Genomic DNA, 12,341 nt, shown 5'->3' on the forward strand with positions numbered 1-12,341 from the left:
GCAAATAAGTCACAATGACAGTAGTGCAAGTGAACGTATATTATGAAATAATTTTTAACATATTTATGAAATAGACAACTATATTTCTTGAATGTAAAAGAAAAAAACAATAAAAATACTGAAATAAAATGGCATATAATACACATCTATTGGTGTGGCCATGAACTGGCAGAGCACCCATAGTTTGTAGGGGTCTTCCTCGTCTACTTACTTCCCCTTCGTCGTCTTGGTTTCAGTTAGTCTGGCTATCACCAGACCAAGCTCAATTTAAAATTGAACATTGGTCTGGGCATTTTGCTATTTATTTCCTACTGCACAAAAGGCGTGATCAACGAGCATTAATCACGCAATTGGATAGTCTTTCAACCAATCAGATCAACGATCCGGGTGACATACTTTGCAGAGCTATGCGAAAACTCCAGACAGGTTTACCGTGTGTCTCAATCAGCTCCCTAGTTCAGTAGTCAGGGCACTGATCAGGGAATCAACCACATTCACTTGCATGATATACTGATTCACGACCTAGGGAACTAGGGAGCTGATTGAGACGCAGGATTAGTTTGTATTGGTTTGTAGCATTGATCCGCGGTTTGCAGAAGCAGCAATGGCATTGAGTGATTTTTGCAGGTTGTGCAAAAAAACATGAAAGTGATCGGTATTTACACCCACCAGAGGGTAGATCAGATAGAGTTTGAAAGCTGCTTGCCGTCGCTTCTCTATCGTCATCGTGTTATACCTGCCAATAGCGAGCAAGGTGGATAAGCCAGTCTGTGATTGGTTCCCGCAAAAGTGTAACAGCGCAGCAGAAATGAATGCACGGGTTTCCAGACTGAATTGCTGTGCGAAATCAAATCGCCGGCAGATCAGGCTGGGTTTACCCAGACTACGTTTCAGTGTGTACTCGGCAAGACAGTTTTGTGCTTGAGTGCCACCAAGTCGTGTTTTACTGTAACTTCAGCAGCTCCAGGCATGTGAACAAAAGTGCCAATCTCATTGGTCGGCCAGTTTTTAATGCGGCGCTTCAAACCAAAAAAACAAACCCGAGGCGTTTTTTAAAAAAATGACGCTTTTTACGCCTGCTGTTTTTCATGTCGGTGTGCACACTCCCATTGGCGCCCTTTGTTTAGTCACGTTTAGTTATTCGTCCCAGGATTTTGAAAGATTAATATTTCTGTTTTTGTTGCATTATTAACTAATAAAATAACCAAAAATTCTGGAATTTGATTTTTTTTTTTTCATCTTATTATCAAATTATTGCTCATAATATAATTTGTAATTTAAATATTGTATTAAATTAGATCTGAGATTATATTCTCTTGGAATCTGTGTTGCTAAATTAAATTAAACAGATTTGACAAATTTTACATTTTCAAATTACATTTAAAAACATGTGCATTATCCATTGACAAAAATGTTGATATATTTTGGAACTGACACAAGGGGGAATCATAACCTCGGCAAAAGTGGATACCGAATATCGATCAATTAGCCTGGCTGTCTCCAAAAAAAACATGCTGGTGGACATTTAATGAGAGGAAAGTCTGTGTAGCGAGTCTTACGGTGGGATTTTCTCCTTTCTCTCCAGATAAGATGGGAGAAGAACATAACGTTAGGAGAACCTCCAGGATTCCTACATTCATGGTGGTGGTAAGATTCACATTATTAAATGTTTCTCATGTGCTGATGTGTTGTTCATGGCTACTGCTTCATCCATCCCTGTGTGTTTTGCAGTGTATTCTGGGATTTGTATTGTGCAGCACCTGAAAGGAGAGAAACCTGTGAGCATTCCAGTGAAGCCAAGGCATTCCATGACTACGTAAGTTACTCTCACAACGGATGAATGGCTGAATGAATGGTGTGGTGTAGATAGATAGATATATAGATAGATAGATGTTTATCAGCTCCATTGTGATTTACACCACAATGCAAATGGTATTGCCCATCATGCCGCAGTGCATCAGTGCAGATATGTTAGTGCTTCTGAAAGGCTTTATTCTTTGCAGTGTGGTGTTCTGAGTAAGAACAAATGCTGCTGGGACTTACAGGAAGGAAGTGTGATTCAATTTCCTGTGTACCTCGGGCTTCTGGTCACCTTAACTCTCATAAACAAGAGCACACAGGACCTAAAGTTCTCCTTGTTTCACCTTGGAGGGTGATGTAAACGTTCAATTACAGATATGCTTACTTTTACCCAAACACACTGTCTGCTGTCGTGTGCACCTCAAAAGCGCAGTTTAGAAGACGAGTAAAGAGCGCAGCGATGCCGAAGATCACTGGTTTGGCCCCAAACTCATTTCTCTTTCCAGCACCAATTAGCTGAATTTCCTCTGAGAGCGTCTGGAGTGTAGGCACAACAGGAGTAATTACAGAGAGCTTGAGATTCTCAAACGAGAACATCTCTGTCCAATACATTAGCTGTTTTCTGTAACTAATTGCCAATGTACAGCAAATGCACTTTCTAGCTATGACTGTAGTTTTAAGAACTCAAAATTGATGAAGTTTATAAATATGTGTTTTTAGTTCTTATTGTGAATGATTCATCAGTGCACGTTACTACAAAAGAACAATATAGTCTTTTATCAAAATGTAAAGGTTTTTTGTAATGTGTTACAAATCCTTTTTCTGACTCTATTATGACGCTTAATGCTTATGTACACATACACTACCGTTCAAAAGTCTGTAAGATTTTTAATATTTTCTTGAAAATACTACATTATGGAAGCTTGTTTCTGCCATGAAATTAAAAAAAATAATAAATAAAAGGTAATTTCGACTTTTTTTTCTCAGAATTGCAAGATATAAATTAACAATTACTATTTATAAAGTCAGAATTGTGTGACATAGAGTCAAAATTGTGAGATATAAACTCAGAATTGCATGTTATAAAGTCAGAATTGTGTGATTAAAAAGTCAGAATTGTGAGATATAAAGTCAGAATTGTGAGATATAAAGTCAGAATTGCATGTTATAAAGTCAGAATTGTGTGATTAAAAAGTCAGAATTGTGAGATATAAAGTCAGAATTGTGAGATATAAAGTCAGAATTGTGAGATATAAAGTCAGAAATTTGAGATATAAAGTCAGAATTGTGAGATATAAAGTCAGAATTGTGAGATATAAAGTCAGAATTGTGAGATATAAAGTCAGAAATTTGAGATATAAAGTCAGAATTGTGAGATATAAAGTCATAATTGTGAATTATAAAGTCAGAATTGCTAGATATGAAGTCAGAATTACTTGATATAAAGTCGGAATTGCGTGATAAAAAGTCAGAATTGCGAGTTATAAAGTCAGAAGTGGGTGATTATAAAGACAGAATTGTGTGTTATAAAGTCAGAATTGCTAGATATGAAGTCAGAATTACTTGATATAAAGTCAGAATTACTTAATATAAAGTCAGAATTGCGTGATAAGTCAGAATTGTGTGATTTAAAGTCAGAATTGTGAGATAAAAAGTCGCAATTACCTTTTTTATTGTTTTATTTAGTGGCAGAAGCAAGCTTCCATACTAAACAAAGCTGCATTTATTTGATCCAAAATAATAATTGGAAAAACACTAATATTGTTAAATGTTATTCAATTTTAAATAATTTTTAAAAAAAGAATTAACTCTATTTTAACACATTTTTAAAACGTAATTTATTCGTGTGATCAAAGCTGAATTTTCAGCATCATTACTCCAGTCTTGAGGGTCACATGATCCTTCATAAATCATTCTAATGCTGATTTGCTGCTCAAGAAACATTTATGATTATTATCAATATTGAACAGTTTTTGAGAAATATTTTTGAGAAAACTGATATTTTTTCAGGATTCTTTGATTTAATAGAAAGTTGAAAAGAACAGCATTTTTTTTTTTTAAATAGAAATCTTTTGTAACATTATAAATATCTTTAGTGTGACTTTTGATCAATTTAATGCATCCTTGCTGAATAAACTTAACTTCTTACACACACACACACACAAAATCTTACTGACCAAAGCATTTTTTCCAAAACATTTTTAATCCTATTTCACTCCAAAATATGTCACATCACGGAAATAAAATGGGTAGTGAATGCCATTTCACATTGTCTTACAGATGTTGCTTGATTCTGTTTGGGCTGTGTGGCACATACGTTTTGTTTTCCCGGCAATGTAATAAACTTGCACAAGGGAGTTGTTCACATCCTGATTCGTAGGATATCAGAGGCTCAGGCAGACGTGCAGTGCCATCCTACGTGCCAGCGTCAGTGCGGTGGCTTTTGTGCTAAGAATAAAGCCATAGCAAGAGGGAATAAAGCCCTCATCCCTTCCCTCTCACCTCTCCTCATCCTCCCTCAGGGAGCGCTCATCTCTGAGAACACTTCCAAAGAGAGCTTCCTACAGGTCACTTTCCAAGACAAGGTCAAAATGTCACCTCTCTCCATGAGTGCGATGGGATGGTTCTCCCCTCCAGCTGCGGCTTTTCACTGGCTGTGTTTGCAAGGGCATACTAGCATACCGGGAAATATGTACTGTCTACTACTGTTTCTTAGATAATTTGGGATGATAAACATTTCAGAGTCCTGTCCACTCACATTATATCTCAGAAATACATTTACATTTTGTATATATTATTATTTTACATTTTATATGATATAGTTGTCATAATTTAGCATAAATTACGAACCTTTTATGTTGTTCAAATCAATGTGATTTTTTGCAATATATATTGAAAACTTCTATATTTATACAGCATATACACTGCAAACGTAGTATACTGTAGGTAGTATGGTAGTACGCCATTTTGAACTTTCTTCACGAGTGCGACAAGATGGTTCTGTGACTTTCTCTGGCTTAGTTTGGAATGTAGTACTGGAATGCTAATTGCATGCTAGGAATTGTGTACTGTATACTGCCTACTGTTTTTTAAAAAGATAAATTCATCTTTTACTATGTAACTTTTGTTTAACTTTTAGCCCTCTAGCAGTTAAAAATCAAAACTGCATGGATTTTGTAGAAGAACATTGTTTTGGTTGTGCTTCAGCTCTGTGTGACTATGTGGATGAATATGGTTCTGTCTCATAACTTAAAAAAAGAGAGGGATTAGCCTGCTGCTCATAAAAAATTCTCTACTAGGCTTGAGAGGTATAACCTGTTTAGACCGAAAGGATCTCAAGCTGATTAGCTGAAGACGTTACTGTAGCTTTACCCATTAATAGACTCTGTACTTACTTGAAAATGAATTGCAGCACAGCGCTACAACAGCCATAATGAAATGACCCTTCACAATAGATAATGCTTTACAATGAACTCTGTTAGAGAGATACATATGGCAATTTGTCTGTTCAATAAAATACCTTACTCACCTGTTGAGTAACATTTCCACTCCCTCCGTTCTCGCCATATCTGAAAAGCCAAGCAATGTTGATTCTTGTTTTATTACGAGCTCTGTCGCATTCTCTTTTCGCCAGCAAACTCTTCTGTTCGCTGATATTCTAAAAAGGGTGACTAAAGACTGGAATACACTACCTGATTTTTCCCCAATTTACAGTCTGTTGATGCTAGTTGCCAAAAGTCAGAGCCAGTCTGCTGATTTGAGCTGACAGATTTAATGGAAAATCACATAGCATATGATGGTCACAGACTCCGATTTTTTAGCTTCAGACTTTGATTCCATCCAGTCAGAGGATTTAAAACCATGTTTGATATTTTGAGCCGATTTTAGAAAACATATCAGTGAATGATATGCGTTGCTAATAAATACAGTACACGGTATTGTCATGCGCTACCCAGACAATGGAAATCAAGGGTGCGAAGTCACAAAGGTCGAGAAAAAAATGGAGACAACTGTACAAGATCGGGTAAAAAGGAAAAACTTGCCATCATGCAGCACACAGATCACAAGCTTGACGCTTGACGAGTGATCAGGTTGAGACACTATAATATACCGACAGGAAGCTGTGGCTTTTCTCTGGCTTTGTATGCAGTTGAATATTAGCATACTTCTTATTGCATACTGGAAGATGTGTACTATAAACTGACAACTGTTTTTTAGTATATGATGATAAACATTTCAGACAATAGTACTATCTACAATGAATTTTGAATTTGTGCAGTTTACCTACATCTTGATAAATATATATAGGCCTATATATATTTTTACATTTTATATATAATATTTACATGTTTTATATAATAAGTAAAACTTTTTTTTTTTTACCTTTTTAATGCAGTTTTGTATTCAAAGGAAAAATCTCATCATTTACAGATTGTCATTCCAAATCAGTAATTTTTTTTATATGCATTTTTTTCTTTTTTTACAGTTGATATTAAAAATGTTTATGTTTATACAGCAAAAATAGTATGAGTAGCATGGTAGTATGCTATTTTTAATTTTTTTGCTTTCTCGCGCTGGGGCTTCTGCTTTTGGCCCTCGGATGGCTTCCTCCATAGCTGGGGTCTTTGACCCGGCCTTGCATCAGTTCATTTTCAGCATAATGACTTCTCTGTTGGTGGTCACGTTAATGGAGTTAGTATAAAACCATACACGGACATGCCGGCCGAGTCTGTTCTCCCTCATTACACCGTGTCACTGTGTTCGTTTGGGCTGTCGGGGAGTTCTAATGCACTCTGAGGGCCCTGCGAGTGGTGTTGAATGCCATGCTAATTGATCCTTAGGCAGATATAAGAGTTTAATGCAATCTGCTCAAGACTAATGTCCCATAAGGACGCTGACGCTGGTTTCCTCTTCGCGATAAGAGCCAAGTGTGTGGTTGTCATATCTAGGCACAGGCCCTTGGATGCTCCTGATACTGTTGTTGCTTGGGGATGTGCGTCACGCGAGCTAGCAGAAGATCTGTCAAGGCGAACCCAGTGAGCAAAAGAGCCCGGACGTCCCCCGTTTCATTCATTATTAGCACATTAATATAACCTATATTCATCCTGGTATCCGTTCTCATGGTCCCCTCATGATAGTAAAGTCGATTGGGATATGTAATATGATCTTGCTAATGCTCGAATTGGAAACGGTTTTACTTCCAATCCCAACAAAATGTGATCTTTGGAAACCTAATTTGCTTTTTCATTGATTGACCACAATCATATAAACGGTAGGGGAACTCATTTCTTAAGTGACGGTGGATCATCTGAAATAAGTGTTCATGTCATGACGGCCACTAAAAGCTTTCTAGTGGCATTGCTTAACATCATGCCGCTTCTGTTGCAGCAGTACAGATAACTGACCTCTGTTGTAGGTTGAATGTATTTTTGTATGTAGAGACAGTTTCAGTTGCATATTCTTTTTTTATAGGGCTGAAAAAAGTAGCATTATTTGTACAATTAATATAGACTGTTTAAAGGGTTCATAAGGCTTTCGTTCATCTTCGAAACACAAATTAAGATTTTTTTGATGAAATCTGAGAGCTCTCTGACTCCTCCATAGACAATGATTTAATTACCACTTTCAAGGCCCAGAAAGGTAATAAAGACATTGTTAAAATTGTCCACATGACTGCAGTGGTTAAATCTTAATTTTAGAGATGAAATTGTTGAATAAAGTCATTATTTTTGTTTTGTTTTTGAGCATAAAGTGTATTTTCGTCGCGTCATAAAATTAAGGTTGAACCACTGTAGTCACATGGACTATTTTATCAATGTCTTTACTACCTTTCTGGGCCTTAAAAGTGCTAATTAATTTGCTGTCTATGGAAGCGTCAGAGAGCTCTCAGATTTCAGTAAAAACATCTTAATTTTCTGTTCCGAAGATGAATGAAAGTCGTACAGGTTTGAAACGACATGAGGGTGAGTAATTAATGACAGAATTTTCTTTTTTGGGTGAAATAACCCTTTAACATAACATAAGCAATGCAGCAGCATCCATTTTTTCACTTTCTGGACCTATGTTTTATGTGCCCATATGAGCAAGCTAAAGACCCTGACATACCAAGCCACTGCTGGGTCATTGTTGAGCGTCTGCCAGCCCAGTTTTTGCTGTGTGTTCCCTGCTGTCGGCACAAGTCGGACCCTGTTGGGAGCTGTATGGCCGATTGAGCATGTTCAATCAGCGTCCATCGAGGTCCCCACCGTCAGCGAGAGAGAGACATATCTGGTTGGCTGTTCAGCTTAGCGAACGAGAATAACATAAAGTGATAAAAGCGAGCAAAGGAGTCAAGACTAATTTTACGTTCTAATTTTACGTCATCTTACCTGAGCATTCCGATGTGCAAATATTTTCATAACACTCTGAGCTGCCTGGAATGAAGAACGTAATCAGCATGATTGACATTCAAAATGGTAAGCAAGGCCTTCTTTGTTCTTTGTACAGTTTGTATGTCTGCAGTGCTAGTTTTGGTTTCTCTTTTTGAATGAGTGACATCTCATAGCCTATTTATACCTGCTGATATAGACGGTTATTTCCTTACACACAAACGCAGAATGTACTAGTTGACAGGTGCTTGTAGTCTTTGTGGTGTGTGTTCAAGCACAGCTTTTTGGCCAAGACACAGTCAGCTTTCATCACCGCAAGTTCTTTTACGTTGGCTTGGTGTGTCACAGCCTTAACATGATTAAAAAAAACTTTTTATTTTATTTTATTATTTTATTTTATTTTGATAGCCCTATCTTTTAGTATCAGGATTGTGCAAAATTCTGAATTTAATAATTGACTTCCTTTCAATTCATGATTTTTATTTTATTTTATTTTATTTTATTTTATTTTATTTTATTTTATTTTATTTTATTTTATTTTATTTTATTTTATTTTATTTTATTTTATTTTATTTTATTTTATTTTATTTTATTTTATTTTATTTTATTTTATTTTATTTTATTTTGATAGCCCTATCTTTTAGTATCAGGATTGTGCAAAATTCTGAATTTAATAATTGACTTCCTTTCAAGTCATGAGTTTTATTTTATTTTATTTTATTTTATTTTATTTTATTTTATTTTATTTTATTTTATTTTATTTTATTTTATTTTATTTTATTTTATTTTATTTTATTTTATTTTATTTTATTTTATTTTATTTTGATAGCCCTATCTTTTAGTATCAGGATTGTGCAAAATTCTGAATTTAATAATTGACTTCCTTTCAAGTCATGAGTTGGAATTTGAATCAAATTGTACACAACACAAAGGAAGTTGAATTGGAAGCAATGGAACTGGAATTTACTGAGTTACAATTCAGAGAAATTCAACAGGTAATTGCATTCTGGTGTTCTTCCACCTTGTTATATTCCATAAATCTATTGAATGTAAAGAAAGCATTTAATATTTTTAAATTAAACCATTTTTAACAGTGACGTTTTGAGGCATAAAACTATCTGAAGCTTCCAGACAAGGTATAGTTGTATCTTTAAAATTTCTCTTTAATAACATCTATTGTACACGTTTTAATTCTACTTCCTTAAATTCCGTTTGTTAGTCTGCATCTTGTTTGCTACCTCAGTTAAAATTAAATAAAAATTCAAGAACTGAATTTAAAACAGTCTCAATTGACTTATAAATGGCACACAATCTTGATAAACATGAATACGTTTCAACCAAATGCTGTGCTACAAATAATCATTATCCATCACTTTAACCAAATGGGATGAAAAATGTACATCTGTCTGTTGTTTTTATCGGTTTTCTTTGTCCAGACACTGCATATCCTTCATGCTACCAGAGCCAGAAGGGTGTTTGAGCTGTGGCCTAACAGTTGAGGACACATTGAGCTGTGGTGCTCATGTGGGAAATCCTTTCTTTGGTTTCCTATTATTTTCTGTCCTCATTCTTCTGTTCTGTTGATAAAAAAAGTGTCCAAAAGTATCAGTAGTATACAAGCAATGGGGATTTGATGCCCGTCACATTTATGCAGACTGTCTGGATTTGGACCAATGTGTTAAACCTCTTACAATCTGCTTTTGAAGTCTGAATGTAAATCATATACGGTTTGGTTCGGCATGATCAGTCTGTTTTCTCAGTCTGTTTCCAGCATCCTTTAGAGTTTTAGATTCTGGGAGGTTCCTTCCCATTTTAAACAGCTGGCTGCTCAAACCACAGAGAGACGGCAAGCTTTCAAAAGACCCCCGCAATAAAGTCAACTTCTGCACAGATCAAAGTCGATGTGCAGCCTCTTTGCCCCAAGCATCCTCGTCTGGTTTTTTCTCCATGGATTAAAGTCTGGCAGGAAGATCGGCCTTCACAGTATTCATGGCTGCTTTCTTTGTCGTGGGCTTTGGGAAAGGGACAGACGAGTCTTTGGGATAAGCTTCAGCATTTTCTCTTTCCACACCTCCAATCTAGTGCTTCTTCAGGGGGCCGGAAGAAGGCTGTGCGGCATCGTTGTTTACCCAGCATTCGGCTCGCCGTCTCTGGGCTTGGCTGTGGTGCGCGGCCCTGTTCTCTGGAGCAGCACTAAGCTCACGAGCCTGCGCTATAGCCAGCACTCAGCCTCCTAATAAGCAGGAGAATTGCAGATTGAATTGCTCCCGGTTTCCTGTTGGGCTCATGTTGCCGTGATTTTAACTGGATTAAGACGTAAAAAAACTGCCTGTTCCGAGACACGCGTTTCGGACACATTTGCTTTGAGTGCACGGCCACCCTTGTAATACGATTTCCGAATGGCCTGACTTTCTTTTGATTGTTGTTAAAATGCTTTCTACATTACAAGTGTTCTTCCTCTCTTGGCATTATGCATCAGATGTGATCGTCACACGCAATCCCAGATATGCATTCAGTCTTTATGTCTGATTGCACACTCTGAAATTTAGCATATACCCAGCTTTATGAAAAAGGGTGATTCTAAATGGCTTAAGGATGTATTCAAGAATGTACAGATATTTCGGTGCAAGTCAGTATTAAAATAAATAAGGTCTTACAGTATTCTAGTATTGGTAGAATTTTATAAATGATCAGAAATTGAAAAAGGTTTTTATTTATCATCCCTCGCATACTTGATCATGCTGAAATAGGAATACATAAAAATTATTAACTTTATTCGGTTGTTTTACTTGTTCTACTTGTTGTGACAGTATTGTTTACTTAACTGAGAGATATTTGAAGACTTCTTGTCAAAATTTAATGTAATATTTCTAACAATATTTAACTAAAATAATAATAAATAGCTATATATTTATATTACTTATAATAGTATTAAAACTAAAATAAAATATTATAATAAAATATTATAATTAAAAATATATATGTTTTATATATTAATGTTAGCTATATTAATTAATACAAATGACTTTTTATTAAAAAGGAGTGTTTAAATTGGTGTTATTTTTTTATGGAAGCTTGTTTCTGCCACTAAAAAAAAACAAACTTAATTGCGATTTTTTTTATTTATTTATTATTATTTATTTATTTATTTTTTAATCTCACAATTCTGACTTTATTTCTCAGAATTACAAGATTTTAACTCGCAGTTGTGAGTTATAAAGTCAGAATTGTGTGATATAAAGTCAGAATTGCGTGATGTAAAGTCGGAATTGCGAGATATAAAGTCAGAATTGCGAGATATAAAGTCAGAATTGCGTGATATAAAGTCGGAATTGCGTGATTTAAAGTTGAAATTTCGTGATATAAAGTCAGAATTGCGTGATTTAAAGTTGAAATTTCGTGATATAAAGTCAGAATTGCGTGATATGACGTCAGAATTCTGACTTTTTTCTCACAATTGCGAGTTTTTATCATGCGATTCTGACTTTACATCACAATTCTGACGTCATATCACGCAATTCTGACTTTATATCACGCAATTCTAACTTTATAACTCGCAATTCTGATTTTATAACTCACAATTCTGACTTTATATCACGCAATTCTGACTTTATATCTCGCATTTCTGACTTTATATCACGTAATTCTGACTTTATATCACGCAATTCTGACTTTATATCACGCAATTCTAACTTTATAACTTGCAATTCTGATTTTATAACTCACAATTCTGACTTTATATCACGCAATTCTGACTTTATATCTCGCAATTCTGACTTTATATCACGCAATTCTGACTTTATATCACGTAATTCTGACTTTATATCTTGCAATTCTGACTTTATATCACGCAATTCTAACTTTATAACACAATTCTGATTTTATAACTCACAATTCTGACTATATCACGCAATTCTGACTTTATATCTCGCAATTCTGACTTTATATCACGCAATTCTGAATTATATCATGCAATTCTGACTTTATATCATGCAATTCTGAGAAAAAAGTCAGAGTTGTAAGATATAAACTCACAATTGTGAGATAAAAAGTCGCAATTACCTTTTTTATTTTTTTATTTCATGGCAGAAACAAGCTTCCATAATTGATTAGTATTTTGAACTTTTGTATTTTTAGCTTTAATAAATTTTTACTTTTATTTATATTTTATTT

General features: G+C 35.1%; 1 protein-coding gene across 5 annotated transcripts in view; it reads left to right on the plus strand.

The window, feature by feature from the left end:
• Nucleotides 1-12,341, plus strand: part of ssbp2b (single stranded DNA binding protein 2b) — a 95,478-nt gene that overhangs the window by 35,569 nt on the left and 47,568 nt on the right. For all 5 annotated transcript variants that reach the window (XR_010896175.1, XM_067397536.1, XM_067397533.1 and 2 more), the window contains 2 exons: nt 1,586-1,647; nt 1,732-1,816. Coding sequence is in view for 3 of the 5 variants with exons in the window: in XM_067397536.1 (XP_067253637.1) it covers nt 1,586-1,647; nt 1,732-1,816 (147 nt within the window). In the remaining 2 variants the exon portion in view is untranslated. The remainder of the gene's footprint in view (nt 1-1,585; nt 1,648-1,731; nt 1,817-12,341) is intronic.

Source organism: Chanodichthys erythropterus, chromosome 10 (assembly GCF_024489055.1).
Source record: "Chanodichthys erythropterus isolate Z2021 chromosome 10, ASM2448905v1, whole genome shotgun sequence".
In the NCBI taxonomy this organism is placed as follows: domain Eukaryota; kingdom Metazoa; phylum Chordata; class Actinopteri; order Cypriniformes; family Xenocyprididae; genus Chanodichthys; species Chanodichthys erythropterus.